Raw genomic sequence first — 26,975 nt, 5'->3', positions numbered from 1 at the left:
ATGCCCAGGCGCAGCATCGCCGAGGTGAAGGTGCTGGACGTGCAGAAGCGGCGCATCCCCAACAAGCACTATGTGAGTGCCCCGGCCCGGCCCCGGGCGAACAAAGGCCGGGCGCTGCCGGCCCCGCTCCCGCGCGGAGCTCCGGGAAGGGAGGACGGACGAGGAGGAGGAGGAGAAAGAGACAGAGGGCGGCAGCGCTGCCGGGGCGCCTCTCTGGGTGTGCCGGGGGTGCCTCTCTCGGCTGTGCCGGGGGGTCCCGCGGTGCCCCTGCCAGCCTGGGGATGCCCCCGGCCCCGCGGGATGCCCGGGGATGCGGGCGGTGGTTGCGGCACCGGGCATCGGCCACGGGCACCGCGGGGAAGCGCGCCCGCTCCTGCAGCTGGCGCTGGGACCTGTTGGTCGCGGAGTCCCGGGGCAAAGAGACCACCCGGCTGCTGCTTTCGGTCGCTGGGTAGTGCTCCGTCCCTAGGAAGGATCCCTCGTGTCCCCTGCCCTCCTGCGTGCTCCAAACTGTCGTGGGTTTGTCTGGTTTTGAAGGTGGTTTTATTTTATTTTTTTCCTTTTTTTTTTTTTTTTTATGATTTAAACTTTGGTGTGTTTCCAGGCACACCCGTGGAGAGCTTGTGGGTGAATCCTGGCAAGAGCCTAAAACAAAGCCCGAAATGTTCTTGCCTCCCGTGTTGCCGTGGCCCGGGGTGACCCGGTGACACACGCACTGCTCGGGGCACATCTGGGCTGTGCAGATGTGCTCTTTGCTCTGGCTGCAGTCAGTTGCCACAAGGGCCAGGCTTTCAGAGCTCTGGGAGGATCGAGGGCTTCTCCAGCTCCCCTCGGCTGTTTCGTGGCATTGAGCAACAATTGGAGGAAAGCTGAGGGCAGGAGGCGAGGGCAGCGGGGTCTCTCCTCGCATCAGCGATGCGGCGTGGCCGCTGCCACCCACCCACCTCCCTTATCTCCCCTTCTTCCTGCTGCCCTGCCTGGAGCTTTGCCAGCCCTGGCAGAGCCTGGCTCGGGTTCCAGATGTGCGCTTTTCCTGCCATCGTGTCCATCGTGCCTTACTCATCGCTCCGGAGCCGCGCTGAGCTCTGCGCGCCGCAGTTTGTCTTGGCGGACCCGGGGCTTGGCCGCCGTGTCCCGTGCCGAGCCGGGCTGGGCTGGCTGTGGGGTGGCTCTGCTGTCCCTGCCGTGCCCCTCGGAGCGGTGTCCCCGCGGTGCCGCGCACGGTCAGCGCTGTCCCCGCCTGTCGCGGCTGGAGTTGGGCAGGGCACAAATAATCCCTGCGAGGCTGCAAAACTGGGCCGGCGATGTTTGCTGAGCACAGAGCTGGATGGAGGGGCGGTGGGTGGGGATGGGGAGCAGGAGCGGTGACAGCTGTGAGCCCCGGCCTCTGCCTCCCCAGCCCATCCCATCCCAATCCCATCCCTGTGCTCCAGCCTCCCCATCCCAATCCCATCCCTGTGCTCCAGCCTCCCCATCCCATCCCATCCCTGTGCTCCAGCCTCCCCAGCCCAGCCCATCCCATCCCTGTGCTCCAGCCTCCCCAGCCCATCCCTGTAGTCCAGCCCTCCCCTGCTCCGGGCTCGGACCCAAAGGCAGCAGCGGGAGCCAGCGTGGCTGCTCGGGGCTGGGCAGGGAGGGGCCGGCAGCCTGCAGGCAGCGCTGGAGTCAATGGGAGCGCTCGCCTTGCCGGAGGAATCGATAGGAGCAGGCAGATTCACAAAGCCAGTTAATTATATGAAACCAAAGCGCCTTTTTTTTTCTTTCCTTTTTTTTTTTTTTTTCTCCTGCAAAGAGAAGGAGAGGCAGCAAATCATGGCTGAATCATTTGTAGGCAGTGGCTGCTGGCACAGCGTGAATGCAAGGCAAGCACCGAGTGTCTGTGCAAAACCTTTGCCCTTTGCCTTCTCCCATCACACAGATGTGCTCTGCCCCAGCCCTGAGACAGCTCTCCTGTCCCTGGGGAGGCTGCAGGACCACGCTGCCTTTCCCTCCTGCTGCCTCTGTGATGACCTGCCCTGCTCGGGCTCCTCGGCACCAGCCAGAGGTTTCCCTTTGCTGGACAAAGCTGTGATTGTGCTGCTCAAGATGAGGCCACAGCACAAAGTTATGAATTCCACTTTCCCAGAAAAGTGAAATCAAACTCCTTGTTGCACCTGCAGTGGGGAGGGCTGGCTCTGTTCAGGCTGCTGTGGTTTGCCTTTCACCTGGGTAACTGATACTACAAGAATTGCAATGCCTGAGACAAAAAGTTGGTTGTTTTGCAGCTCTGCTGTGGAGCAGGATGCACAGCATTTCCCCAAATTGCAGGGCAAGCACCCAGCAAGGTGCTGGGCAGGGTTTGGATAGCTGGGTACAGGTGCTGGGCTGAGTTAGGGCTCAGCACAGCCCTGTGCCCTCTCACTCCACTTGTGTTTTTAAGCTTTTCTTCATGGGCACCACCTGGCAGGGGCACTGAGGAATGATCCTTGTGCAGGTGCTTGTTGCAGGATGCTCTGGCTCATTTTCCAAGGGAAAAGGGGACTCCATCCTCCAGGCAGTGGCTGAGGTGACATTTTCAGTACATTTCCCACAAAATCCTGTGTGAAGTGATCCCAGCTCAGGGCTCCAGGGCCACCCTGCAAATCTGAGCAAAGTCCAAGAGGAAAGCTTAAAAATAATCATTGTGAGAGACAGAGGAGCAGACTGTCTTTTCTCTGGTCTGGCCAAGTCTCTGATAAACGAATGTTTATTCAGAAAAGACCCAAAACAAAGCCATAGTAGAAACAGACTGGATTTTTCTTAAAGGACTCCACTCAGGACCTTTTTATAGTATTGTGTTTGTTATTCTCGAGCAGAAGCCCTAAAAGAAAGCTTTTTCCTACTAAATCCAGATTGGGTTTTCTTTCCCTTGGGCAAGCTTCAGGATGTTCAATTTTGTTACAGCTGCAATGTGTGTGTTTTCTATGTGTTAATAGCAATGCCATTAAATCCCAGCTCCATTTCTGCCTACCAGGAACATTTCCATAGTTATATAGGTTTAAATGGCTGTTCTGGAGCACCATCCAAAATTATATCTGTCCATTCAACAGCATGCTGTTTGGGTGGGTTAGATTTTTGGGAAAGCTGGGTTATGTTCTCTCAGGACTTCCATTCCCAACCTCCATGTATCCCTGAAAAGGGGGAATTTAAATAATATTTGCAGCATACATTTATTTTGCAAACCCAGTGAACAAGATGGCAAAACATTAAACAAGGTGAAGACCTCATTTGTGGCAGCTGGGTTGTGAAAGTAATTAACAGTGAGTGGTGGAATCTGGCTAATGGGACCTACAGGTGTTTGAAAACAAATTTGAGGAGAACCACGTTCAAAAAGTGAAGGTGCTGTTACGTTTTTGATGTGGAATTTGTGATGTGGTGGTGTAGGTGTCCTCTCTGCTCCTGAGGCCATTTGTGGTTTCATTCCTCGTGTAGCCCAGCCCTACTGTGCTTATCTGGAGCTGATTATGGAGTGTTTGAATGGCAAGAGGACAGAGCTGCCAATCCACAGCTTCTTTAGTGCCTTATATTTATGAGCTGAAGGCGTTTCTGAGGAGCACCATGGATGTTGCTTTGTGGTCCCAGCTGGAGCAGAGCTTGGTGGCCCTGGCACGGTGTCACCTTGAGCAGGCTGTGTTATTCCCCTGGATTTTGGGAGTTATTTCTGCCCTTGTGCATCATCCAGGTTGTTAGGGTGTCAGGGATGACTTTTCCCCATGCTGTCTCATGGAAGGGTGACCGTGCCCTTGGAATGTGGGAATGTCCTGTGGGCAGCTGAGAGAGGAAGGAGGAGGCTGGCATGAGTAGTGTGAAATCTATGCAGTGTGGTGTCCCCAGATAACCAAACTAGGAGTGGGAGAGAGCCAGGGGAAGCTGCAGTCTCACTCCTGGTGGCCTCTAAAGCTTTGAGGGCTTTCTCAGCATCCTCAGTGGTGGTTTGCTGCTGTATCCTGTGGTTGTGCCTTGTCTCATCCCATTTCCTGTCAGCTGGATGATGCTGTCCCAGCAAGGCAGGGAATTTGGTTGGAATTTTGCCCTGTCCTTGTGCCTGACCCTGCTCTGCTCCAGATCTCACCAGCCTTTCCTCCTCACCTCTCAGCAGAGCTGAGCATGGAGCACTCTTATCTTTGTGGATGAAAACCAGCACTCAGACTCCAACTCTGCTTTGTTTTCCTTCCCCAGCCACTTTTCTCAAGGCTGTTGAAAAGCTTGAATGTGGAAGGGCCAAATCCTGCCTGGCCCCTGGCTGCTGTCAGGAGCAGCTCTGTGCAGGAAGCTGATGCTCACACTCAGTGCCAGCTGGTGCTCACACTCAGTTCTAGCTGATGCTGATGCTCACACTCAGTTCTAGCTGATGCTCACACTCAGTTCTAGCTGATGCTGATGCTCACACTCAGGTCCAGCTGATGCTCACACTCAGGTCCAGCTGATGCTCACACTCAGTGCCAGCTGATGCTCACACTCAGGTCCAGCTGATGCTCACACTCAGTTCCAGCAGCTCTGGGGCCATCCCTGGCCTCTGCCTGCCCCCAGCTCTCTGACCTTGGTCCCCCAGCTTTGTTTGGAGGGTGTCTCTGCCTTCCTGTGCCAGTGGGAGACAGGAAACAGGAGAATCCATCTGTGTGACCTTCAGAGGGGCTGGGGCAGGCTGGCTGCATTGCTGTGTGCCTGAGGGCTCTGAGCAGCCTCTGCTGGGCTGTCCTTGGGGCTCCCAGCCTGGTGGCTGTGCCCTGGCCATCCCAGCAGTGCTGTGCCCTGCCAGGCTGTGCAGCAGCTGGGGGAAAGAGGGTACAGAGCAAAAAATCCAAGGGATGAGCTGGGGAGAGGGGAGAGGAGGCTGCTCTGCAGTGCTGGCTGTGTGCTCAGGCTGCCTGGGCTGGTGATGAGGATCTCCCTGCCCTGGTGCTCCCTCCAGCCCTGTTTCCAGCCCTGCCTTGGCTGGTGCTGAGATTTTGCCTGCCCTTTTTCCAGCCCTGCCTTGCTGTTTCTGCCTCTCCTGTGCCACAGAGCCCAGGGCAGCATCCCTGGTGCCCCGCAGCAGCTGGAACACCTTCCCATGCCAGCCTGTCCCTCCTCCCAGCTCCCCAGGCACAGAGCAGGGGTGAGGGGTCCCGAGCTGTCTGCCCACCCAGCTGGGCCTTGGCTGTCCCTCTGCTGCCCCCAGCTTTGGCATCCCCTGTCCCCTCCCCAGCCCTGCAGCAGTGAGGGCTGATGGACAGGGGCCAAGCACAGCAGCAGCTTGGTGCCAAGAACTTTCTTTGTTTCCAGCCACCTCCCTCCTTTTTTTTTCTTTTTTTTTTTTTTTTCTCTTTTCCTCTTACAATTCCCCACTCCCTTTTCTGCGTTAAACCCACTCTGGCTTGGCTGCCTTGCTCAGCTCCTGTGGTTTCTCTGCCCCTTCGGGTTTCCAAAGGGAGGGTGAGGCTCTCACATCTCCCCTCATTTCAGGGTCACCACGTTTCAGCGTGGGTGAAATCAAAAGCCTGACGCCTTTGACTGATGCTTTTCCTCTTTGCTGCTGAAAGATGCTTTAAATATGTGCAGTTTTCCACAGAGAGCTTCATTGTGCAGAGTCCCCCCCGGGCCTGAGACCACACAGCCTCTGAGCCTTTGGAAACAGCTCTGCAGACAGCTCAGCCCCCGCTGCAGGCTGCAGTGTCTGGAGCTGCTGCAGGAGCCCTGCTGGAGCCTGGGACCTTCCCTGGTGTCCCTGCCCTGCCTGGAGGTGTCATCCCAAGTGACCATGGGGTTGCTGTGCCTCCTGCCCATGTCTGTGTGGGGGAGCTCTGGGATCCTTCAGGGATCCCTGAGCTGGTGCCGGGGTGGCTGAGCTGTTTTGGGCACAGGAAGGCTCTGGGATCCTTCAGGGAAGGCCCTGAGCTGGTGCTGGGGTGCCTGAGCTGCTCTGGGCTCCACCTGCATTCTGGATGCTGCTGAGTTTGGGCTGCACTCGCTGCCTGGTGCCAGGCAGAGTTCCCAGGCTGCTGCCCCCTCTCCCACATCCTTCCTTGTGGGGTTTTGGTGTGTCCCCCCCAGCCAGGGCACCATGCAAATCTCTGTGAAAAACTTTGGAAAACTCCTGTAGCAGGGGAGAGAAGCTGAAAGTGCAGCTCTAGGTTTTCCTCTGCTTCACCCAGCCTTTTTCCTGCTCACATTTGAGCAGTCCAGGCTGCTCCCCAGCTTGTCCTGGTGTGTTTATGCAGGGAGTCCAGAAGTGATTCTGCTGCGAGGTCACACGGCCTCGTGTTCAAGAATGGGAAACTGGCTCTGTTATTTTATTTTATTTTTTTTTTCTCAGTATCTGTTCTTAATTTCCTTGCCTCGAGTCAGCAGTTTGAATCAGCTCCTCTGTCTCTCCCCGTGCTGTTGTGAGGCACTTTGGGCAGGGCAGGATGGAGGATTTGGGAATGGATCCTTGGTCCCTGAGGGCACTGGGAGTCACCAGGAGCCACTGCTGGGTGCAGCACCAGGGATTTCCAGCAGTCCCTGCAAAAACACTGCTGGGCTGGCTGCTCCCAGGGCTGGCTGCTTCATCCCTTCAAGAGGAAAAGAAAGGAAAAAAAAATTAAATCTCTGGCTGCCCTTTCCAGATTCTCACTGGCTCCTCACCCCTCTGTCCCCGTGACTCCTGTGGCTCTGCTGGGTCTGAGCTGGCTCTGCAGCCTCCAGGAGCTCCCTCCCTGCCCACGAGGGATGTCCTGGATCCCCCTGGCTCTCAGTGTTCCCCTGGGCTGCTCTGACAGCTCTGCTGTGCTTGGCCAGCTGCCATCTGCATTTCTTGCAGCAAGCTGTCATTTCCTGACACTTCCCTTCCCTTCCAAAGGTTTTCAGCCCCATTTTCCAAGGGCTGTTCTCCCCCTGACAGAGGTGCTGGGCAGGGGACAGCAGTGACAGATGCTGGGTGGTGATGGAGGGCATCAGGGGAAGGCTGCAGGATCCCTGAGTGCAGTGCAATGCTCACGGGGTGAGTGCAGTGTTCAAACCTTCCCAAACCTGCACTTGTTAGGTGAGGGGAGCACCAGGGTTGTGTTTTCTGGTGGATTTTTATTTCTGAGACAGCAGGGACTGGATTAGGTATTGGGAGACACCAAGATCTGGGATGGGGCTGTTGGAAGGACGAGGAATATCCACCAGCAGAGAGGCAGCTGGCTTTCCCCAGGTTTGATAGATGCTGAGGAGCTCCAGTTCCTGTGGTTCCCCCATCTCCTCTGCTGTCCATAAGCAGGTTAAGGAGAAACCCCTGGAGACCTTTCTGCTGCTGGAAAGGGATGTGCAGGAAACTCTTCTCTGACCCCTGGGAGTTGTGCATTTCAGCACAGCAGCAGAGAGCAGAAATTGCTGCAGAGGCCACAGGGGAGCCTGGGGTGCCCTCGTACCTTCACTACCCTCAAGAGCTCTGAATGACTCTGGCTCCGTCCGTCCACATCCTGATTAAAATCCCAGCCTAATGAGCTGTTGACTCCAAATAAAGGCAGGGTGGGAATAAACAATGAGGAGGAGCTGGCTGCTGCTGCTGCCCCAGTGGAAGGCTCAGTGCAGGCAGGCAGCCAGCAGTGATATAACCCGAGCAGGGCTGGGGACTGCTGACAAAACTGGCATACAGCTCAGCTCCCAGCCCACATGAGCTCATGCTGGCCCTGCATCGGGCCCTGGGCAGAGGGTAGAGGAGTTTGAACCTGTGTTAGCACCAGGTTAACCCTTGGATTGCTGGGGGAGTGCTGCCTCCCTTGGAGCACAGCATGGCCTCCACAGCTGGAGCAGATGTTGTCTTGGAGAATCCATCTGTCTTCATAAGGAGGAAATGAGGGTTCTTCATCTCAAAATAAGAGTTTGGGAGTGAAAGCAGAGCAGGGAATGGCTCCAGACTGAGGGACTGGGTTTAGGTGGGATATTGGGTGCGCAGGCCCTGGCACAGAGTGCCCCTGGATCCCTGGCAGTGCCCAATGCAGGTGTTTGATCACCCTGGGACAGTGGAAGATGTCCCTGCCATGCAGGGAGATCTTTAAGGTCCCTTCTAACCCAACCCAAATTCAACAAAAGTGGACCTTGAATTACTGGTTTGAAATAGGGAAGTTCTTTATTTTAGCAGTAAGAACTTGGTCGCTCTTGCTGCCTTGTTTTCTGTCTACTTTTCTGTGGAAGTGATTGCTCGGGGAAGAGTTTGTCACCCTCAGGAGTGTCCCCACCTCGGTGGCTCAAGCTGTGCCAGCCCTCTGAGCAGCACAGTGAGATCTGAGGTGAGATTTTCAGTGCGGCATTTGAGTAGCTTTGATAAACTCCAATAACTGACTGTTGTGCTGTCCTGGTGTTTAAGTCTGGATACTGGCTGAGGATGTTGGTCTCATTCCAGAATCTGGATAAATGGGCATCTCAGTGGGCAAAACCTGGATAAACTCCTGAGGGATTCTCTTTTAAATACCAAACCATCAGCTTTTAAGAGCCTTGATGCTTGATTTTGCTAGCAGCAGTTCCAGCAGGTCCCTTCACCTGAGCTTCTGAAAGTTTTGGTCCCTCTTCAAGGAATTGATGCTTGAATTTCTGATAGAAATAAGGACTTGAGTTAGGAGGGAAAAAATACCCTGGGTTCTGCTCAGTCAATCTGTTATCAATTTGAGATTTGTGTCACTTGGGTGTTACACTGGCACCTCACCAAGGGTTATCTCTGCTTTCTGTGAAACACAGAGGGGACATGAGATCAGTAATTGCCTCATTCTGTGATGTGCTTGTTGTCTTTCACAGGAGAATTGGTCCTGAAATGGGCTGGATTTGGGGTTTTTTGCTGAAATGGGCTGGGTTTGGGGTTTGGTGCTGAAATGGGCTGGGTTTGGTGCTTTGTTTTGTGCTGAAATGGGCTGGGTTTGGTGCTTTGTTTTGCATTCATCACCAGTTAGAGCCTGGTCCTGGGGTCTGTGAATGACCTGCAGTGACTGGGGCTGGTCCTGTGCATTTTAGGGATCAGGACACTGATTTCCACCCCTGCGGGTGTCAGAAACCCAACCCCAAGCAGGTGGAGTTGCAGACCCCGGGGGTTTGGGCTGTTGCAGTCCCATTTGCAGGAGCCAGGCTGGTGCCCTTGGATCTCAGCATCAGCTCTGGTGCTGCAGCTGTAAATGGGGCGCCCGGGGTTTAGTTTTAATTGGGTTTTTAGTGCTGTCTGGAGGGATTTGTGCTGTGTTTTTACACAGAATTGTCACCTCACACTCAATGTGTGCCCCTCTCCAAGGCCACAGAGTTCAGTCCACCACCAGAAACAAACATTTGGTTAAGCTGCAGCTCAGTCATTTCCCCTCACCTCTGTTGTGGCTGAATCGATCTGAAGCCTTCCCCTGCTCGTCACCCAGCTGTGGGGGGGCTGCACTGGCAGATTTTGGGTCGTGGTGGGGCTTTTTTGGGGGTTCCTCACGCTGATTTGTGCCTCTGTTCCCTGCAGGTGTACATCATCAAGGTCACCTGGTCCAATGGAGCCACCGAGGTCATTTACAGACGGTACAGCAAGTTCTTCGACCTGCAGGTGGGGAACCCTGGGGAGGTGACAGGAGTGCTGGGGGTGTGACAGGAGTGCTCTGGGTGTGACAGGAGTGCTCTGGGGGTGTGACAGGAGTGCTCTGGGGGTGTGACAGGAGTGCTCTGGGTGTGACAGGAGTGCTGGGGGTGTGACAGGAGTGCTGGGGTGTGACAGGAGTGCTGGGGGTGTGACAGGAGTGCTCTGGGGGTGTGACAGGAGTGCTCTGGGGGTGTGACAGGAGTGCTGGGGGTGTGACAGGAGTGCTCTGGGGGGGGTGACAGGAGTGCTCTGGGGGTGTGACAGGAGTGCTCTGGGGGTGACAGGAGTGCTGGGGGTGTGACAGGAGTGCTGGGGGTGTGACAGGAGTGCTCTGGGTGTGACAGGAGTGCTCTGGGGGTGACAGGAGTGCTGGGGGTGTGACAGGAGTGCTCTGGGTGTGACAGGAGTGCTCTGGGTGTGACAGGAGTGCTCTGGGGGTGTGACAGGAGTGCTGGGGGTGTGACAGGAGTGCTCTGGGTGTGACAGGAGTGCTGGGGGGTGACAGGAGTGCTCTGGGGGTGACAGGAGTGCTCTGGGGGTGTGACAGGAGTGCTCTGGGGGTGACAGGAGTGCTGGGGGGGTGACAGGAGTGCTCTGGGGGTGTGACAGGAGTGCTCTGGGGGTGACAGGAGTGCTCTGGGGGTGTGACAGGAGTGCTCTGGGGGTGACAGGAGTGCTGGGAATGCTCCTGGGCTCTGCCTGGAGGGGATGAGAGTCTGGGATGGGGCAGATGCTGCTCTCAGCCCTGTCCCTGCCCTGCAGGACATCTGAGTGAGTGGCTGTGAGCACACTGAGGTGACAGCTCAGCCTGCCCTGCCCTGCTGTCACCCTGCCCCAGCCCTGGCAGTGCAGGGGTTAAAGCTGTGAGCAGCCGCTTGTGTAACCAAGGAAATATGAAAGTAAATAAATAAGGAACAGCTGTTGGGCAGCAGCCAGGGCTGGAAGGAAATGGAACTCGTGCTTCCTTCTCTGCAGCATCTCCTCTTCATGGTGCTGCGGGCTCATTCCTCTGGCTGGAGAACAGGATTTGGGGTGTCTGTGTTCCCAGACCCAGATTGGGCTGTCTGTGCCCCCAGCTCCCTTTGGGGTGTCTGTGCTGGTTCCCTGGGCTGGGGAAGGGCTGGGGGGAATCCTGGCTGTGCTCCCTCTGTCCCTCCATCCTGGCTGGAGCTGTGCACACTCCTGGGGTGGAAAATGTCACAACTGGAGTCAGGCACTCTGCAAAACACCTTTAGAAGCAGTGTATGTCCTTTATAAATACATGTAGATGTGTATCGTGGTGGAGGTGGGAAAGTTGAAAGCAAACATCTCCTCCCTTTGCTGTTCCCTGCAGTTTTTTCTTTAAAAAAATGAAAAAAAAATATAGCAGCCACTCCTTTTTGGCTCTGTTGAAGGAATGAAAGAAGCTGTGGTTTTTCCCTTCCTTCCCCCTTATCACACATGCTTCCTGGTGTCCTTGTTTTAAACTCGTGCTGCAGGACAGTGCAAATTGGGAGGTGAGGAGTGAAACAGATCCTCTGAGCACAATGGAAAAAAATGCTCTGGGTAGGCTCGGTGGCATGACTGGTGCCATTGCTGGAGGCCTCTCTTGTGTGACTCTTGCATGATTCTGGGCCAGTTTTAGCTCTTCAGGCAGAAGTTTTCCATGCTGGAAATTATTCGTGCCTCTGGTTATTTAAAAAAAAAAAAGGGAAAATTCCACACAGCCCCCCACCAAAATGAGTGTGGGACTGAAACAGTTCAGCTGCTTCTGAAAACAGCAAGAGGGGAAAATATTTTTCCTAGGTCCAGTTCTGATGATCTTTTTGATGTGCTGGAGGGAGAATTGGAAATTTGAGTGCAGGTGAGCTCTGTGTCAAGAATCTGTCTGTCATTGTTATCCAGGGAAAACCCATCCAGGCTGATTCAGGCTCACAGCCTTGAGCAACCCCAGTACGTGCATGTTGGGGTCAGGATATTTGTTCATTTAATACCAGTGTTCCCAGTGGCTCTGGCTGCACTTTCCATGCTCCTGCCAGGGGCTGAGCAGGGTTTGTTTTTTAAAAGAGCAGGGGAAAGGTTGGTGCACCCTCCTTGGCTGTCAGGGATGTGGAAACTTCTGGATCCAAGTGGGAGAGAGGAGCTTGGTGGGGCTGGGGAGATGCTGCAGCCCCGTGGGAGAGGCTGGGGAGCTCCTCCTGGTGTTCCCAATGAATCCACAGCTGAATCATTGCTCACCTTCCATGGTGGCTGAACAATTATTGCGGGAGCAGGGCCAAGGAAAACACGGTGAGTGCTGAGAGCAGAGCCAGGGGCAAAGTGTGTTCCCCATCCCAGGCAGGCAGGGAGGACACTGCAAACACAGACTGTGCAGGAGTGAAGCCTGCAGGCTGCATCCACAGGATCCTGGAGGTTGGAAAAGAGCCCCAAACTCTTGGTGTGCCCCATCCCCACCTTGTCCCCAGCCCAGAGTGCTCGTTATCATCTACAAAGATAGATGATACTCAAGAAACCTTGAGTATCTAAAACTGCTCATTGAGCACTAAATCCTCCAGGGACGGGCTCTCCAACCCTCCCTGGGCAGTGCCAGTGCCTGAGCCCCCTTTCCATGGGGAAATTCCTGCTGTGCCCACCCTGAGCCTGCCCTGAGCCCCCTTTCCATGGGGAAATTCCTGCTGTGCCCACCCTGAGCCTGCCCTGAGTCCCTTTTCCATGGGGAAATTCCTGCTGTGCCCACCCTGAGCCTGCCCTGAGTCCCTTTTCCATGGGGAAATCCCTTTGCCTTGGAGACACCAGAGCAGCTGCACTCCCCATGCTGGGATGAGCAGTGTCAGAAGCCACCCTGCTGCTCACAGTGATGCCACAGATTCCAGCCAGGAGCATTTGGGGCTTTTCCTGAGTACTGTGGCCTTGCAGAGCCCTTGCCTTTCCTGTCCTTGGTGCCCAAACCTGGCCATGTCCTGCACAATTCCAGGTTCTGGCCATGTCCTGCACAATTCCAGCTTCTGTCCTGCACAATTCCAGGTTCCCAGCTCGTGGCTGCTGCACCTTTCCAAGCACCACCACCCTGCCTTTCTCTTCCAAGGGTGGCAGGACCTCCTCTCTCTGCCTGCTTGGCTGTTTCCATGCCTTGTGCCACACCAGTGTCCCACAGGATGCTGTCACCTCTCCCCAAGGGCTGGTGGCCCTGCTCACCCTCAGCTGAGCCCAGCTGCTTCCTCCTGGAGCCAGGCCCGCAGTTTGGGCAGATGCAGTCAGTGGTGGCTCTGGTCCCTTGGGAAGTGCTCAGTCTGTGCCTTTTCCTGCTCTGGGGTCACCACTCCCGTGCTGAAATCAGGGTGAGATTCTGGAGCTGGGGGTCAGCTCCACCCTGGGCTCTCTCCTGTGTCCAGGAGGGGTTTTGCTCTGCAGGTCCTCTGCCTCTCCTCCTTTTCTCTGTGAATATTTTCTGTCAGGTGGCAATTTACGTCAGGGCAGTTTTTTAGGAATAGAGGAAGATAGAATTGTAATTCTGAGCTTTAAAACCTGGTGTAACTGCAGGATTTGTAGTAAATTTGTAACTCCAAATGCTAAACTCAGTTTTGCATAAACCCCTTGGCTGGAGGAATAATTTCCTTCCAACAGGACTGAGGCTCTTTCTCAACACTCACAATTCCAGATGTGAGCTGCTGGCAGCAGATGGAGGCTGCTCCTGAGAAACAAAGGGATGGGATTGGGGCTTGCAGGGTGCTGGGAATGTCAGCTGGCATGGAAGGGGGAAATCAGGCACTGGAGTGGCCTCTGTGGTGGGCAGGGAGAGGATCAGGGTCTGATCCTGCCTGGGAGGTGCAGAAGCTCTGCAGTGCCTGTGGGATGCTCCCCTGACGAGTTCCTTGGAAGGATCCTCTTGAACCACAGGCTGCCAGCAGTGCCACTGCTGCTTAGAGAACAGACTCTGGCTGGTCTCTTGTGGTTTCTCGTGGAAACCCCCAGAAGGAAGCATTTTTTCCCCCCTTTGTCATTGTGAGTTCAGCAGGCACGGCTGGCAGTCACTTGAGCTCTTCATGTGACCGAGAGCCACTGTTGTCTTGCTGCTCTGCTGAAACACCCCAACCCTTTCACACCTTTCCTGCTCTTGCCAGCCCCCATGGAGCCCCAGTCCATGTCCTCAGCATCTTCTGCCTTTTGGCTGAAGCCACATTCTCAGAATCCCAGAATTATTGAGGTTTGAATTCTCAGAATCCCAAATTACTGAGGTTGGAAAAACATTTCTGATACCATCAAACCCAAGCTGTGCCTGATCCCCTCCTTGTCCCCAGCCCAGAGTCTGAGTGCCACCTCCAGGGATGGGGATCCAACCCTCCCTGGGCAGTGCCAGTGTCTAAGCCCCCTTTCCATGGGGAAATTCCTGCTGTGCCCACCCTGAGCCTGCCCTGAGCCCCTTTCCATGGGGAAATTCCTGCTGTGCCCACCCTGAGCCTGCCCTGAGCCCCCTTTCCATGGGGAAATTCCTGCTGTGCCCACCCTGAGCCTGCCCTGAGCCCCCTTTCCATGGGGAAATTCCTGCTGTGCCCACCCTGAGCCTGCCCTGAGCCCCTTTCCATGGGGAAATTCCTGCTGTGCCCACCCTGAGCCTGCCCTGAGCCCCCTTTCCATGGGGAAATTCCTGCTGTGCCCACCCTGAGCCTGCCCTGAGCCCCCTTTCCATGGGGAAATTCCTGCTGTGCCCACCCTGAGCCTGCCCTGAGCCCCCTTTCCATGGGGAAATTCCTGCTGTGCCCACCCTGAGCCTCTCTCAGGTTCCCTCTCCCCCTGTCCCTGTTCCCTGAGCACAGCCTGACCCCCTGGCTGTCCCCTGGCATGTTTCAGGGTCCCCCTCTTTGGCACAGGTTGCCCCAAGGCTTTTCCCCTTTAGTCAGACCCTTCAGCCCCTGAGGATGATGATGGTTCTGTGGCTGCTTCTCTGCTCAGAGCTTTCATTTTGAGGCCAGGCCTGGAGACACAGCACAGGCTGGGCTAAACGTGCTCCCTGCACAATTCAGGGACAGAAAAACTGGGAATTTGAACAACTCTAGAATTGGCTCTGGCTCTCCCTCCCATTCCTGTCTGTCTGTGCATCCATCCAGTGTTTCCCAGCTCTCTTGTTTGTCCATGTGTTCAACAGCTCCTTCAGGTTCTTTGCTGGAAGCTCTCAGCTCTGACCCACCTGGAGCTGTGTCATCTTGGAGCGAGTCCTGCAGCCCTGGGGCCAGCAGCTTGGTGTGCAACACCAGAAAATAAATAGTCTGTTGAAGTGTTGCCTGCTTCCATGAGAGAATTGGCAGCAGGCAGTGGCCTGTGCCTGCCATGTCCGTGTGGAGCAGGGCCTGGTGCTCCTGGAGGGGTTCCTCACCTGTTGTGTGCACACAGGCGCCAGGCAGAGGCAGGCAGAGGGGGGAGTCTGGCTCTGAGGGAGCCTGAGAGGCTCTGGGTAATCCAGCACACTCAATGGGCTCTGAAGGCTGGAGCTGGCACACAAAGAGGAATTGTTCTCATCAGCTTGTTCCAGGCACTTGGAGGCTTGAAAAATTAAAATGAGCCTCTTGCTTCCATTACTGTGAGCTCAGAGCTTGCCTTCCTCTGTCTCCTTCCCTTCCTCCTCCACTTTTTCCTCCTCCTCCTCCATTATTTACCCCAGGCTCCTGGCAGGAGTGCTCAGAGATGAAGTGAGTGTTATCTTCATGCTCCTGATGTGGAGGGCAGAGAGCAGCAAGCACTGGGCTCCAGCAGGTGGGAATGCCAGCCTGGATCCCCATTCTCCTGGGCTCCAGCAGGAGGGAATGCCAGCCTGGATCCCCCTCTCTCTGGGCTCCAGCAGGTGGGAATGCCAGCCTGGATCCCCATTCTCCTGGGCCATTCCTGCCCTGGGAATGCCAGCCTGGATCCCCTCTCCTGGCTCTGCCCTGGGAATGCCAGCCTGGATCCCCTCTCCTGGCTCTGCCCTGGGAATGCCAGCCTGGATCCCCTCTCCTGAGCCATTCCTGCCCTGGCAATGGCAGCCTGGATCCCCTCTCCTTCTCTGGGCGGCCTCTTTGATGGCAGAGCCCTGTGGCAGCTGAGCCAGGCAGGGTTTTATGTGTACAGGCACGGTAAACAGGGCTCTCTCAACAGTTCTTTCGTAACAGGAATCTTATTTCAACACTTTGGGGATTTTTATTTTTTATTTTTTTTTCCCCTGCTCCAGGGTTTATGGAGTTCAGCACAATTCTGGGCAGTTGCGTGTGCAGTGAGCTCGGTGGTTTCAGCCTCCCACAGAAATAAATCAGCAGGATCTCTGTCTCTCTCTCAGGCAGCTGGAGCAGGACAGGCCCTGCGTGACTGAGGGCAGGGGAGAAGCCACAGCTTCCTCCAAGAGAGCCCCAGCAACTGCTGTGGCCAGGCTGCATTCAGAGCCAGGGGCTCCAACACCCCTTGCACAAGGGCAGGAATAGTGAATTCCCATCCTGGAGCTCAGGAGAAAACACTTTCCATTAAATAAGGCCTTTTTCTGTTTGCAGAAGGAAGAGCCAGTGTTTTTCCAGCAGTGCACCAAAGACCTTCAGCACTCTCCTCCACAAAGAGCATGCACAGCCCAGTGCACTTCAGCCTAGTTAAAAGTTGGCTCCTTTGTGTTTCCTCTCTCCAAATGTCTCCCATTTATAGCGTTCCAGCCCTTGGCAGAGCAGCCAGCACATTCCCAGAGCCAGGGCAGCTCAGGGGCTCAGCCCGGCCTGGGCTGGCACCTCCTGGGCCTGGCAGAGCTGGGGCTGCCCTGGCATCAGCTCCCTGGATGGGGCTGGGGGAGCATTCCCAGAGCCAGGAGAGAGCCAGGACACGCTGCAGGGCTGGGCAGGAGGGATCAGCTGCACATCCCTGAGCTACAGCCTGGCTGGGGACGGGCTGGGAGCTCCATGGCTTATTCCAGACTGGGAACAGCTCTCCATGGCTTATTCCAGGTTGGGAACAAGACTCCATGGCTTATTCCAGACTGGGAACAGCTCTCCATGGCTTATTCCAGGTTGGGAACAAGACTCCATGGCTTATTCCAGACTGGGAACAGCTCTCCATGGCTTATTCCAGGTTGGGAATGGGACTCTGTGGTTTATCCCAGGCTGAGAGCAGCTCTCCATGGTTTATTCCAGACTGGGAACAGCTCTCCATGGCCCATCCCAGGCTGGGAACAAGACTCCATGGCTTATTCCAGACTGGGAACAGGACTCCATGACCCCTGATTTATTCCAGGATAGGAATAGCACTCTATGGCTCTTGGTTTATTCCAGACTGGGAACAGCTCTCCGTGGCTTATTCCAGGTTGGGAATAGGAGTCCATGGCCCATTCCAGGGAGGGAACAGCTCTCTTTGGCTCTTGGTTTGTTCCTAGCTGGGAACAAGACTCCATGGTTTATCCCAGGCAGGGGACAGATCTCCATGACCCCTGATTTATTCCAGGTTGAGAATAGCTCTCTATGGTTCCTGACTTATTCCAGGTTGGGAATAGGAGTCCATGGCTTTTGGTTTATTCCAGGCTGGGAACAGCTCTCCTTGGCTCTTGATTTGTTCCAGGCCGAGAACAGGATTCCATGACTTACTGCAGGTTGGGAACAGCTCTCCATGGCTTATTCCAGGCTGAGAACAACATTCCATGGCTCTTGGTTTATTCCAGGTTGGGAGCAGTTCTCCATGGCTCTTGCTCTGTTCCAAGCCCCTCTCCCAGTGCAGCCCAGTTGGCTGTGAGTCCCTCTCCCCCCGTTCCCTTGGGATGGTGCCTTGTTCCAGCTGCACCCAGGGCAAAGCAGGGCTGGCTCTGAGCCTGTTCTGTGCCCATTCACCCCTCCTGGCACCCCATGGCTCCTTCTCCCTGGAACCTTGGCAGAGCAGCTGCAGGACAGCCCTGCCAGCCCTGGGGAAGCACATCCCAGGCAGGCTCTGATCCTGAGAGGAACGAGCCAAAAAGATGGACAGGATAAAAGTTCCATCCCTGGGGGCTTGTGCTGACAATGCAGTGTGGATTTTTGGGGGGAGCCCTTGCATGATGCAATGGTTGAAGGTTTTCCTGTTCCTCTCTCCCTGAGCCAGGGTGAGCTGATGCCCTTGCACTCCCCAGATATTTATTATTGGAAAAGCTCTGGAAATTCAGCTCCTCCCTCCTGCCAGGGCCCCTCTCCTGGCCCTGGGGAGGTTCCTGCTGTGCCCTGGGGCTTGCTGAGGTTCTGTGGCTCTGGCTTGAGTGAGACCCAGCATCTCCACGTGCTTTTAATCAATCCAACGCAGCCACTCTGCTGTAGGAAGGACCTGCAATTTATATCATGTGGCAGCAGGTCTGGCTCCAAAATGAGCCAGTTTGATCTGATTGATGCTGCCTGGGGAGAGGCTGAGGATGGGGAGCAGTAAATCAGTGTGAAGGAGTGCTGTGTCCCAGAGTGGGGGATTTTTAGTGAAATGGCCAGGACCTGTTTCTGTTGTTAAATGTTCTATTGTTAAATGCTCCTGGTGCAGCACAGACTGCTCTGAGCACCACCCACACACCCAAGGAGTGCATCTGTGCACTTGAGTGGGAGTGGGAGACAGAAAGGAGAGCTGGGCTGGTCCTGCCCTTGCAGGGGGAGTCGATGAAGCTGAAGGGATCCAGACAGGACAAGGTAGAGTCTGAGCTGAGCACGAGCTCAGGGCAGGAACAGCAGCCTCATGACCCTCTTCTTGCATCACGCTTCTTGCTAAGCACCCAAACCATCCATTTCCCCTGCTGTCCCATGCTCCAAGGCAGCAGAAAAGCCAATATTGATGGATTTTTGTCCCCACATGAGGGAGGATTTCACAGTGATGTCACCAAGAGCAGCTCCAGGGCAATGCAGGGATGGAAAAAGGGGCACTGCAGACCCCGAGGGTCTGCTCAGGAAGTTCCACCTGAACACAGGGAAGAGTTTCTGCCCTTCTCAGCGCCCATTGCTGGTGTCACTGGAGCCCTTTCCCAGCACTGGGCACTGAGCAGGGCACAAACTCTTCCCTGAGTTCAAGGGGAACTTGCTGGGCATCAGTTCCTGCCCATTTCTCTTGTCTCATTGCACACATTTGGGATCTGAGCTTGCTCCCTGTTAATCCCTCTGTCTTCTGAGCTGCTGTGGGGATTTTTTCACCCTCTGTTTGTTCAGACAGCCCTTGAGGATGCAGGGAAGGTGCCTCTTGTAGCATCTCAGAGAGACTAAACAGCCTGTGAGCTGCTGCCCAGATTTCCCTTTCCCAGACTGTTGCTTGGCAGAGCTTTCCCAAACCAGCTGATCCCAGTGCTTTGATCTGCAGGAGCACTCTGAGAGGTCCCTGGTTCCCAGCCTGGAGCTGTGTCCCTTTCCCAGCTCCCCAGTGGGACACTGGTGGCCCCAGTTGGTGCTGGTGGCCAGCTGGGGTCAGGGTGGCAGAGCAGGGCTGTCCCCTCTGAGCTCACCCTGCAGGGATGGCTTCTGGGGAGCTGGGGATGGGATGGGATGGGAGCAGCCTTGGCCCTGCTCCTCCCTGCTCCACGGCACTTTGTCCTTCTCACAAAGAGCCTCTTGTGATTCTGCCCCCAGACTGGGGAGCCTTTTGTTGAACTCCTTTTGTTGAACTCCTTTTTTGCCCTTTTCCCTGCTGGCTGCTCTCTCTGGGTACCAGGGCTTGGGGCAGCTCTCCCTGCTGGAGCACAGAGCAGCAGTAATGTGGTTTGAGGCTGAGCCTCTGCCAGCCAAGAGAGCAAATCCCCAAATCCCAGCGTGGGTTGTGACCACACAGGGTCCCTGGTGCCACCTCCCAGGGCAGTGTTATCTTTTTATACTAAAAACTACGTGTACAATATTTACAATTACTTTCCAACACCCATCACCTATGCTAGACACTGAGCTTCTACTCTAAACCAATCCAAAAGTGCCACCATCACCCAGAAGATGGAGGCCATGAAGAAGGAAAAAGGCTGCACAGATTCCTCCATCTTTCCCCCTGAACCCCCGTTCTAAAACCTCCAAAAATCTATTTTTCACCCTGTGATAAATTCACTCTCATTCTGCTTAAACTTCCGTGGCTTGTAATTCTTCATATAAGGTTGGTATTGTTGGAATTGTTTTTTCCAAGGGCTAAATCAAAGGCACAGGTGTCCTGGGCTCTGTTCCAAGGTCTCTGAGCCCCTGGCAGGGTCCTGGCACTCCAGCACAGCCAGAGGGATGTCCTGAGTTCCCACAGCTGGGAATGCCATGTCCTGCTGCAGGGGCTGTGCAGGGTTCAGGTCTCTGGGGTCACCCTGTGTGCATGCTGTAACCCCCCTGGCACTGCTCCACAGCTCCTTTTTGGGGCAAAGCCCTCTGCTTGCCAGCATCCTGCTGGGCAGGGACGCTCCCCTGTCCCCAGCATCCCCTGCAGCACTCCTAATTGCTCTAATTAGGATTTTATCTCAGGGCTTTCCTGCTGGTGCAGCAGCTCTCTGCCAGCCTGCTGGTACAAAGCTGCTTTTCCAGGCTGCCCATTCCTGGGGGGTTATCCTGGTTTGTTTTTCCTGTATTTCCCTGGTAATGGACAGCTCGGGATGGGGACAGGGAGTTCTCAGAGTCTGCCTCGCTCCAGACTCACTGCCCAGACATTCCTGCCTAAGGAAAACAGCTCACTGATAAGATTAGTTGGTGGTGCAGATAAATGTGAATGAATGTGCCCTGTGCTGGTGTGGGAGCCTGGCCTGGAGCCCCCACTAGGGTTTGTGTGCCCCAGCCCTGGCTCCAGGGCCTGGGATCCCTCTCCCTGCTGCAGAGGGTCAGTGAAAAATGGGATACAGAGCTTCCCTGTCATAGCAGACACCAGAATTCCTCAAACTCATCCACTCCAGCCTTTTTCTTTCTCCTTCTCTGTCAGAAATACTTAAAAATAATCTTGGAAGGGGAGAAACAATAGATTAATTGTTGCTGGGGGTTTTTTTCTCCCTGGGTTGGCTGGGTGCATTGCTGAGAGCAGGACTTGGCCCCTGTGTGCTCTGCTGTGTTTGGTGTCTGGCTGCGTCTCTGCTGCCCTGGCTGCCCCTGTCCCTGGGAGCCTGGCTGGGCCCTCTGGGGATGGGATTTATATATTATATATTATATATTATATATTATATATTATATATTATATATTATATATTATATATTATATATTATATATATTATATCGGAAGGTATATATATTATATATTCTATATTTATTATATATTGTATAGGGATGGGATGGGATGGGATGGGATGGGATGGGATGGGATGGGATGGGATGGGATGGGATGGGATGGGAGCAGCCCTGTTTGGGGCTTGGAGAGGAACCTTTGCTGCAAAGAGAATTTGTGGGAGTACCCCCATGCCACCCTCCTGCCTCCCTACATGGAAAATCTGGCACTGGAACCTGCAGAGCAGCCTCTGCTGCCTGTCCCTGTGTCCCTCCCCCAGGGTTTGTGGGGTTGCTGCACTTTTACCCTTTTCCCATCCCTTTTGCAGAGCTGGAGCTGCTTTCCTTGGCAGGAGCAGTGTGACAGCCTGTGCTGCATCCCCATCCTGCAGGACAGGGAGGACACAGAGGGAAGCCCAGAGCCTGGAGCCCTGCCAGCTCTCCCTTGTCTCTGCTGGCATCCCCTGCCTCTGTCTCTGCTCTTTTCCTCTGCTCTTTCCCTCTTTCTCTGCTCTGTTCTCTGTTTTTTGTGTGTGTGTGCAGCTCAGGAGGATCCCCCAGCCCAGGCTGTGTTTCTGTGGCTCTGTTCTCCTGGATGTGCCATCCCAAGCTGCCTCCCGTGCTCACAGCCAGCTCTGGCTTTGTTTTGCTTGGAGTGAGGTTTTCAGCAGTTCTTCCCACAGGCTCATGGCCAGCAAAGCTGCTGGGCTGGTGTTGGCTGTGCCTCCTCCAGGGCTGGGTGATGTGGCAGCCAGGCTGGCTGGGATCCGTGGGATCCCCCCTGCCCTCTCCTTCCCCACCTCCTCCTCTTCCTGGCCATGCCAGAGGCTGCTCCAGACACTCTGCAATCCCTTTTCCTCCTTCCAGCAAGGAAAAAAAGAGCAATTTGTTCCTTGCAGGCTGCATGGTGCAGGTCTGGGGGTGGTACTGGTGCCCCTGGGCTGGGCTGGAGCAAGGAGAAAGGTCCCCACACTGAGCAGGGCACAAAGGGAGCTGGAGATGGGCTGGGCTGCAGTTCTGGATGGCTTTGGAGGGATCACACGGCTGGGGAGGGATCTGGCCAGAGGCACAGCACAGGCACGTGCTGCTGGGACAGCACAGCCTGCAGCTCTGCCTTGAGCACAGGGAGATCTGCAGCCAGGGATGCTCGGCTGGGGCTGCAGCAGGGGCTGGAGGGCTCCCAGTGCCTCCAGGGCTGTCCCCAGTGCCTCCAGGAATGCCCCAGTGTCTCAAAGGTTGCTCCCAGTGCCCCCAGGGTTGCTCAATAATTTATCCCAGGCTTTGGGATAAATAAATTTATCCCAGAGATCCAAGGACAAAAAGTGTAACTGCTGCGGGTTGGACTTTCCAGGTTTTCAGGACACTTCCTGGGCAGGTTGTCTGCAGTGCCTCCATAAATGTGAATTCTTTAGGCAGAGACCTCCAGCCAGACCCATTTCAGCACCTGGGCACCAGGGAGCTGCAGAAATCCTGGCAGACACTTCACACCCATGCCCTGGGGAAACCAAAGGAGAGTTTGCATCTCCCTCCTCCTCCTCCTCCTCCCAAGGAGGGAGCGTTGGAGTCTCTGCTGTGTTCTGCCTCTCCCTGGGCAGTGCTTTGTGTCCTGCCAGTGAATCCCTGACCTTCCTCACCTCTCTTGCATTTCCTTTCCTAGATGCAGATGCTGGACAAGTTCCCCATGGAAGGAGGCCAGAAGGACCCCAAGCAGAGGATCATCCCCTTTCTGCCAGGTAGGACAGGGGCTCCAGCAGGATCCAGAGTGGATCTGGCATGGCAGGAGCTCTGTGGGACTGGGAGCACACACATGTGTGGGAATACACAGATATTACCTCCTATCCCCTGCACCATCTGAGCAGCATTGAGTTCTTGGCCTGCAGTGTGTCCTTTAAAACCTCAGATTTGTCAGCAGTGTGCTCATTGGGTGTTAAACCCTCCAGGATTTCTGTGAGCCTCCAGAATTGTTGAGTGGAAGCCCAAGGATTTCTCTGAACTGTCACAGACATCTTTTATGAAAAATCCTTTCCTTAGGATTTTTCCTCCTGAGAAGTTGAGAGGGCTCAGGAACAAAATGCAAACATTGATTATCTGCTGCTGTGGAATGCAACAGGTGCATCTGGGATTGGTCTCATGTGGTTGTTTCTAATTAATGGCCAATCACAGCCCAGCTGGCTCAGACTCTGTCTGAGCCACAAGCTTTTGTTATTCATTCTTTCTTTTTTTATTCTTTTCTAGCCTTCTGATGAAACCTCTTCTTCTATTCTTTTTAGTATAGTTTTAATGTAATATATATCATAAAATAATAAATCAAGCCTTCTGAAACGTGGAGTCAGATCCTCATCTCCTCCCTCATCCTGAGACCCCTGTGAACACAATGAACCTCCAGAATTGTTGAGTGGAAGCCCCAGAACTGCTCCCACTCTGCTTTGCCTGTCCTGTGCAGCTCCAGGGGACACCAGAGAGGAGGAAAGAATGTGGAATTCAGCCTTGGCTTCCTGCCCTGCTCAAAGCCAGCAGTTCTGTGCCATGTCCAGCACCAGTGGTTTTATGCCCAGAGAGCAGATGTGATAATCTGGGGCACTTTGTGGTGTGGGGAGTGCTGCTGTGGGGGAAAAAAGAGCCCTAATGTGCCTTGGGAAAATAAGCAGCCTGTGGGGAGTCTCTGTGAGCACAGAGTTGTCTTTACCCCCACCCCCAGCAGCTAATGAGGATATTTAGGAATGTCACAGCACCATAATCACTTCCAGTGGCTGTCAGGTCTGTTTAGTGCAGCTGTTTGTGCTGTGCTCTGCCTCCTGGCTCTTCTAGAAACATAAAGGCCTTTGTGGGGTTTGCTTTGCTCTGAGTGCTGTGGAAAAAAATAGAAAATAATTTAATTTCCACCCCTTTCTGAGCAAGAGGATCTGCTCTGGGTTTGTGATTCTGGCTTGTCCTGGCATTGTAACTTCAGCAAAAGCAGAGCTCAGCAGAAGAGCTCACCTGGAGTTAGAGCAGAAAAGCTCACCTGAGGTTAGAGCAGAAGAGCTCACCTGGTGAAACAGCAGAAAAGCTCACCTGGGGTTACAGCAGAAAAGTTCTTGCTGTACAAATGCTCCTGCCAGCAGGGAGAGATGGAAGCCAAATTGGCAAAGGCCATCACTTGGAAAATTTAGATTTGTGCTCTGCAGAAAACTCCCACCAGAACTCTGCTATTTTTGGGAGGGAAGCCTGGTCAGAGCTCTGCTGCTCGCGCTCACCAGTGTTTGTTTCTCCCTGGTGTTGGAATGGTTTCCCTTTGCTCGGAAACGTGTCACTGGGATTTCCACTGTGGGAAAAAAGGGGGTGGAAATTGCTGGAAAAGAAAGGCTGTGCCAGCTGCAGAGGCTGTGCTTGGGGGAAGGTGCTGTTGGAGCTGGGGTTGTGGTGCCTTTGTCCTGCAGGCTCCTGGTGGCTGCCCCTGGACAGCTCAGAGAGCCACAACTCCCCAGGGGCAGGGTGGCAAGTTCTGCTTCTGAAGAGGATTTCACCTGGGGGGGAAGGTGGAAGGCTCTTTTAAAATTTGCTGTCTGTCCTGGAGCCTGATTCCTTACTGGAATCTTTTCCCAGTTTGGGGTGACTGTGGTGGTGTTTACAGGGGTCCCAGGATGAGGGAAGAGATGAGAATGTTGGCTCCATGTTTCAGAAGGCTGATTTATTATGTATATTATAATTTATTATATATGCTTATTATATATATTATATATTTTATATATATAATATATTATTTATATTATATATATTTATTATATATTATCTATTATAAACATTTTCTTTTATATATTATATTAAAACTATATATAATATATAATATATATTACACACATTATATATTATATAGTATATATTATATATTATATATATATTATATTAAAACTATACTAAAATAATAGAAGAAAGGATTTCATCAGAAGGCTAGCAAGGAATAGAAAGGAAGGAATGATAATAAAATCTTGTGACTGAGCAGAGAGTCCAAGACAGCTGGACTGTGACTGGCCATTAATTAGAAACAACCACATTAGACCAATCAAAGATGTACCTGTTGCATTCCACAGCAGCAGATAATTATTGGTTTTCTTTTCCTCTGAGGCTTCTCAGGAGAAGAACTCCTAAGGAAAGGATTTTTCAGAAAATATCATGGCTACAGATGACAAGCAGTTTTGTGCCAGCTGACCCCCAGCTTTGTGTCGCTCAGCCCAGGGTGCCATCCAGGTGAGCCTGGGACTGGTTTTCTGCACAAAGGTGGTTCCATCTCCCTAGACTTGCTGGGGTTTAGGTTCTGTTCAGCTTCTGGGAATGTTGGAGTTTGTTCCCAGTCCCATTTGGAGCATCTGAGTTTCATTAGCAGGGGAGCTTTGGCTGCTGTGGTTTCCTGCCAGCCCTCTGCTTGCTGGGAAGCCCTTGCAGAGCAGCACCAGCCCTGTGGCCACTGCAGCTCTCCAGAATTCTGCTTTTGAAAACAACCTCCCCAAACCCCCTTTGTCCTGCTGAATGCTCCTCCTGCAGCTCTGGCTCCCTCACAAACCCCAAAGTGTCCCAAGCTGGGGTCAGCACCATGACCTGGGGAGGTGTCACAGGGTTTGTGTGTCAGGCTGGGTTCCTGGAATGGGAAGGAGCTCCAGGACTGCCCCACATCCCAACCCCAGCCCACAGGAACTCTGCTGGCTCTGCATTGCCTCATTTTGTGAGCGCCTGCCTTGAGGATTTGACTTTTTATGGGAAATTTCTGCAGGCTCTGGCCTCTCTGAGCAGGTCTGTGATGCTCTCAGGAGGGGATTTTATAAGTGCAAAACCCCTTCAGCTCGTGTGGAGCCACAGAGCTGGGTCCTGCAAAGCAGAGCAGCTGCACTTGAGCTTTGGGGCCAGGGCTTGAGCTTTGGGGTCAGGTTTGAGCTCTGAGCTTTGGGGCCAGGGCTTGAGCATTGGAGCCAGGCCTGAGCTTTGAGCTTTGGGGCCAGGCTTGAGTTCTGAGCTTTGGGGCCAGGGCCTGAGGTCTGGGGCCAGGGTTTGAATTTAGAGCTTTGGGACCAGGGTTTGACTTTTGAGCTTTGGGGCCAGGCTTGAGTTCTGAGCTTTGGGGCCAGGGCCTGAGTTCTGGGGTCAGGCTTGAGCTCTGAGCTTTGGGGTCAGGACTCGAGCTTTGGGACCAGGGTTTGAGCTTTGAGCTTTGGGGCCAGGGTTTGTCCCTTTCTGTGTGTTGGCACCACCTTCATCCCACAGAGCAGAGCCTGGTGGTGTTTGGATTTTCCTGGCAGTGCTCCTGCTCTGTGCCTGGAAAGCTCTTGAGGGGAATCTGAAGTGCTTTTTGAGCTCTCTTAGCTGGCCACGAGCCCCTGGCAGAGCTTTTCTGTGGTGCTGCAGCAGCTGTGGCAGCACCCAGCCCCTGGCTGGCACCAGCTGTGCCCTGGCAGGGCTCTGGGCAGCTGCAGACAGACAGAGGGACAGAGGGACAGAGCCCTGCTGGGACATCACCCCAGGTGCCACCCTGGCACAGGGCAATGGAGACCCCAGGAAAGAAGGAAAGAAAGGAGAGGAGGAGCAGAGCAAACAAATGAGCTCAGCTGGGAGGGCTGTGCCAGATCCTTCAGGAAACAGCTTTGCTGAGGAACGTGGAGCTTTCCAGGCTCCCTGCAGCCCCAGGGGCTGGAGCAGCTCCTGGCCAGCTCTCCTGCCTGCCTGCCTGGAAACGTGAGCCCCGGCAAGGAGGGCTTGCCTGAGGCTGAGCTCACTCTGGCTGTAAAATTGCTTTTCAGGAAGATTTAGCAGTGAGGTTCTGAGTGAAGGGAGCAGGACAAAGAGGGGCTGGGGAGGTTGTTTTTAAAAGCAGAATTAGCCCTGCTTTCTGCTCCCTCCCCAGCCCATCAGCCTGGCTCAGCTCTGAGCTTTGGGGCCAGCATAATTCCCAGCATAACTGTGAGGGTGCTTTATCTCCCCACAAAACCTCTGTGAGAGCAACGGGAGAAAACTTGTTGCTTGTCGAGGCAGTCATGACACAAAGCAGAGACCACAAGCAGTCTCAGATGGCAACTCTTTATTATTGAACGTGGCTGACTTTTTATACACTTTTTAATTGTTTGTGGTTCTTCTACTTTAACTATTGGCTACAATAAGTCAACATTATTGGTGAAAGTTACAATGACTTCAACTAACTTTTAAAAATTCTTCATATAGTTGCAAAGTTCTCTTATCTTTCTTCAATTCTTCACTTCTTTCAGTCTCTTTAGTTACAACTTTAAAAAGAGCTCTTTATCAGCTTTTTCTTGCTTCTTAGCTTCTTCTTACT

General features: G+C 54.0%; 1 protein-coding gene across 1 annotated transcript in view; it reads left to right on the top strand.

Annotated features, from left to right (window-relative positions):
- The window catches only part of SH3PXD2B (SH3 and PX domains 2B), a 61,794-nt gene continuing 34,819 nt past the window's right edge, over window positions 1-26,975 (top strand). The window contains exons 1-3 of the mRNA XM_058815319.1: window positions 1-72; window positions 9,446-9,526; window positions 22,335-22,410. Of these exons, the coding sequence (XP_058671302.1) occupies window positions 1-72; window positions 9,446-9,526; window positions 22,335-22,410 (229 nt within the window). The remainder of the gene's footprint in view (window positions 73-9,445; window positions 9,527-22,334; window positions 22,411-26,975) is intronic.

This window comes from Ammospiza caudacuta, chromosome 16 (assembly GCF_027887145.1).
Source record: "Ammospiza caudacuta isolate bAmmCau1 chromosome 16, bAmmCau1.pri, whole genome shotgun sequence".
Classification (NCBI taxonomy): domain Eukaryota; kingdom Metazoa; phylum Chordata; class Aves; order Passeriformes; family Passerellidae; genus Ammospiza; species Ammospiza caudacuta.
The sequence above is the reverse complement of the archived record's forward strand: the minus strand, read 5'-3'. Positions and strand labels throughout refer to the sequence as shown.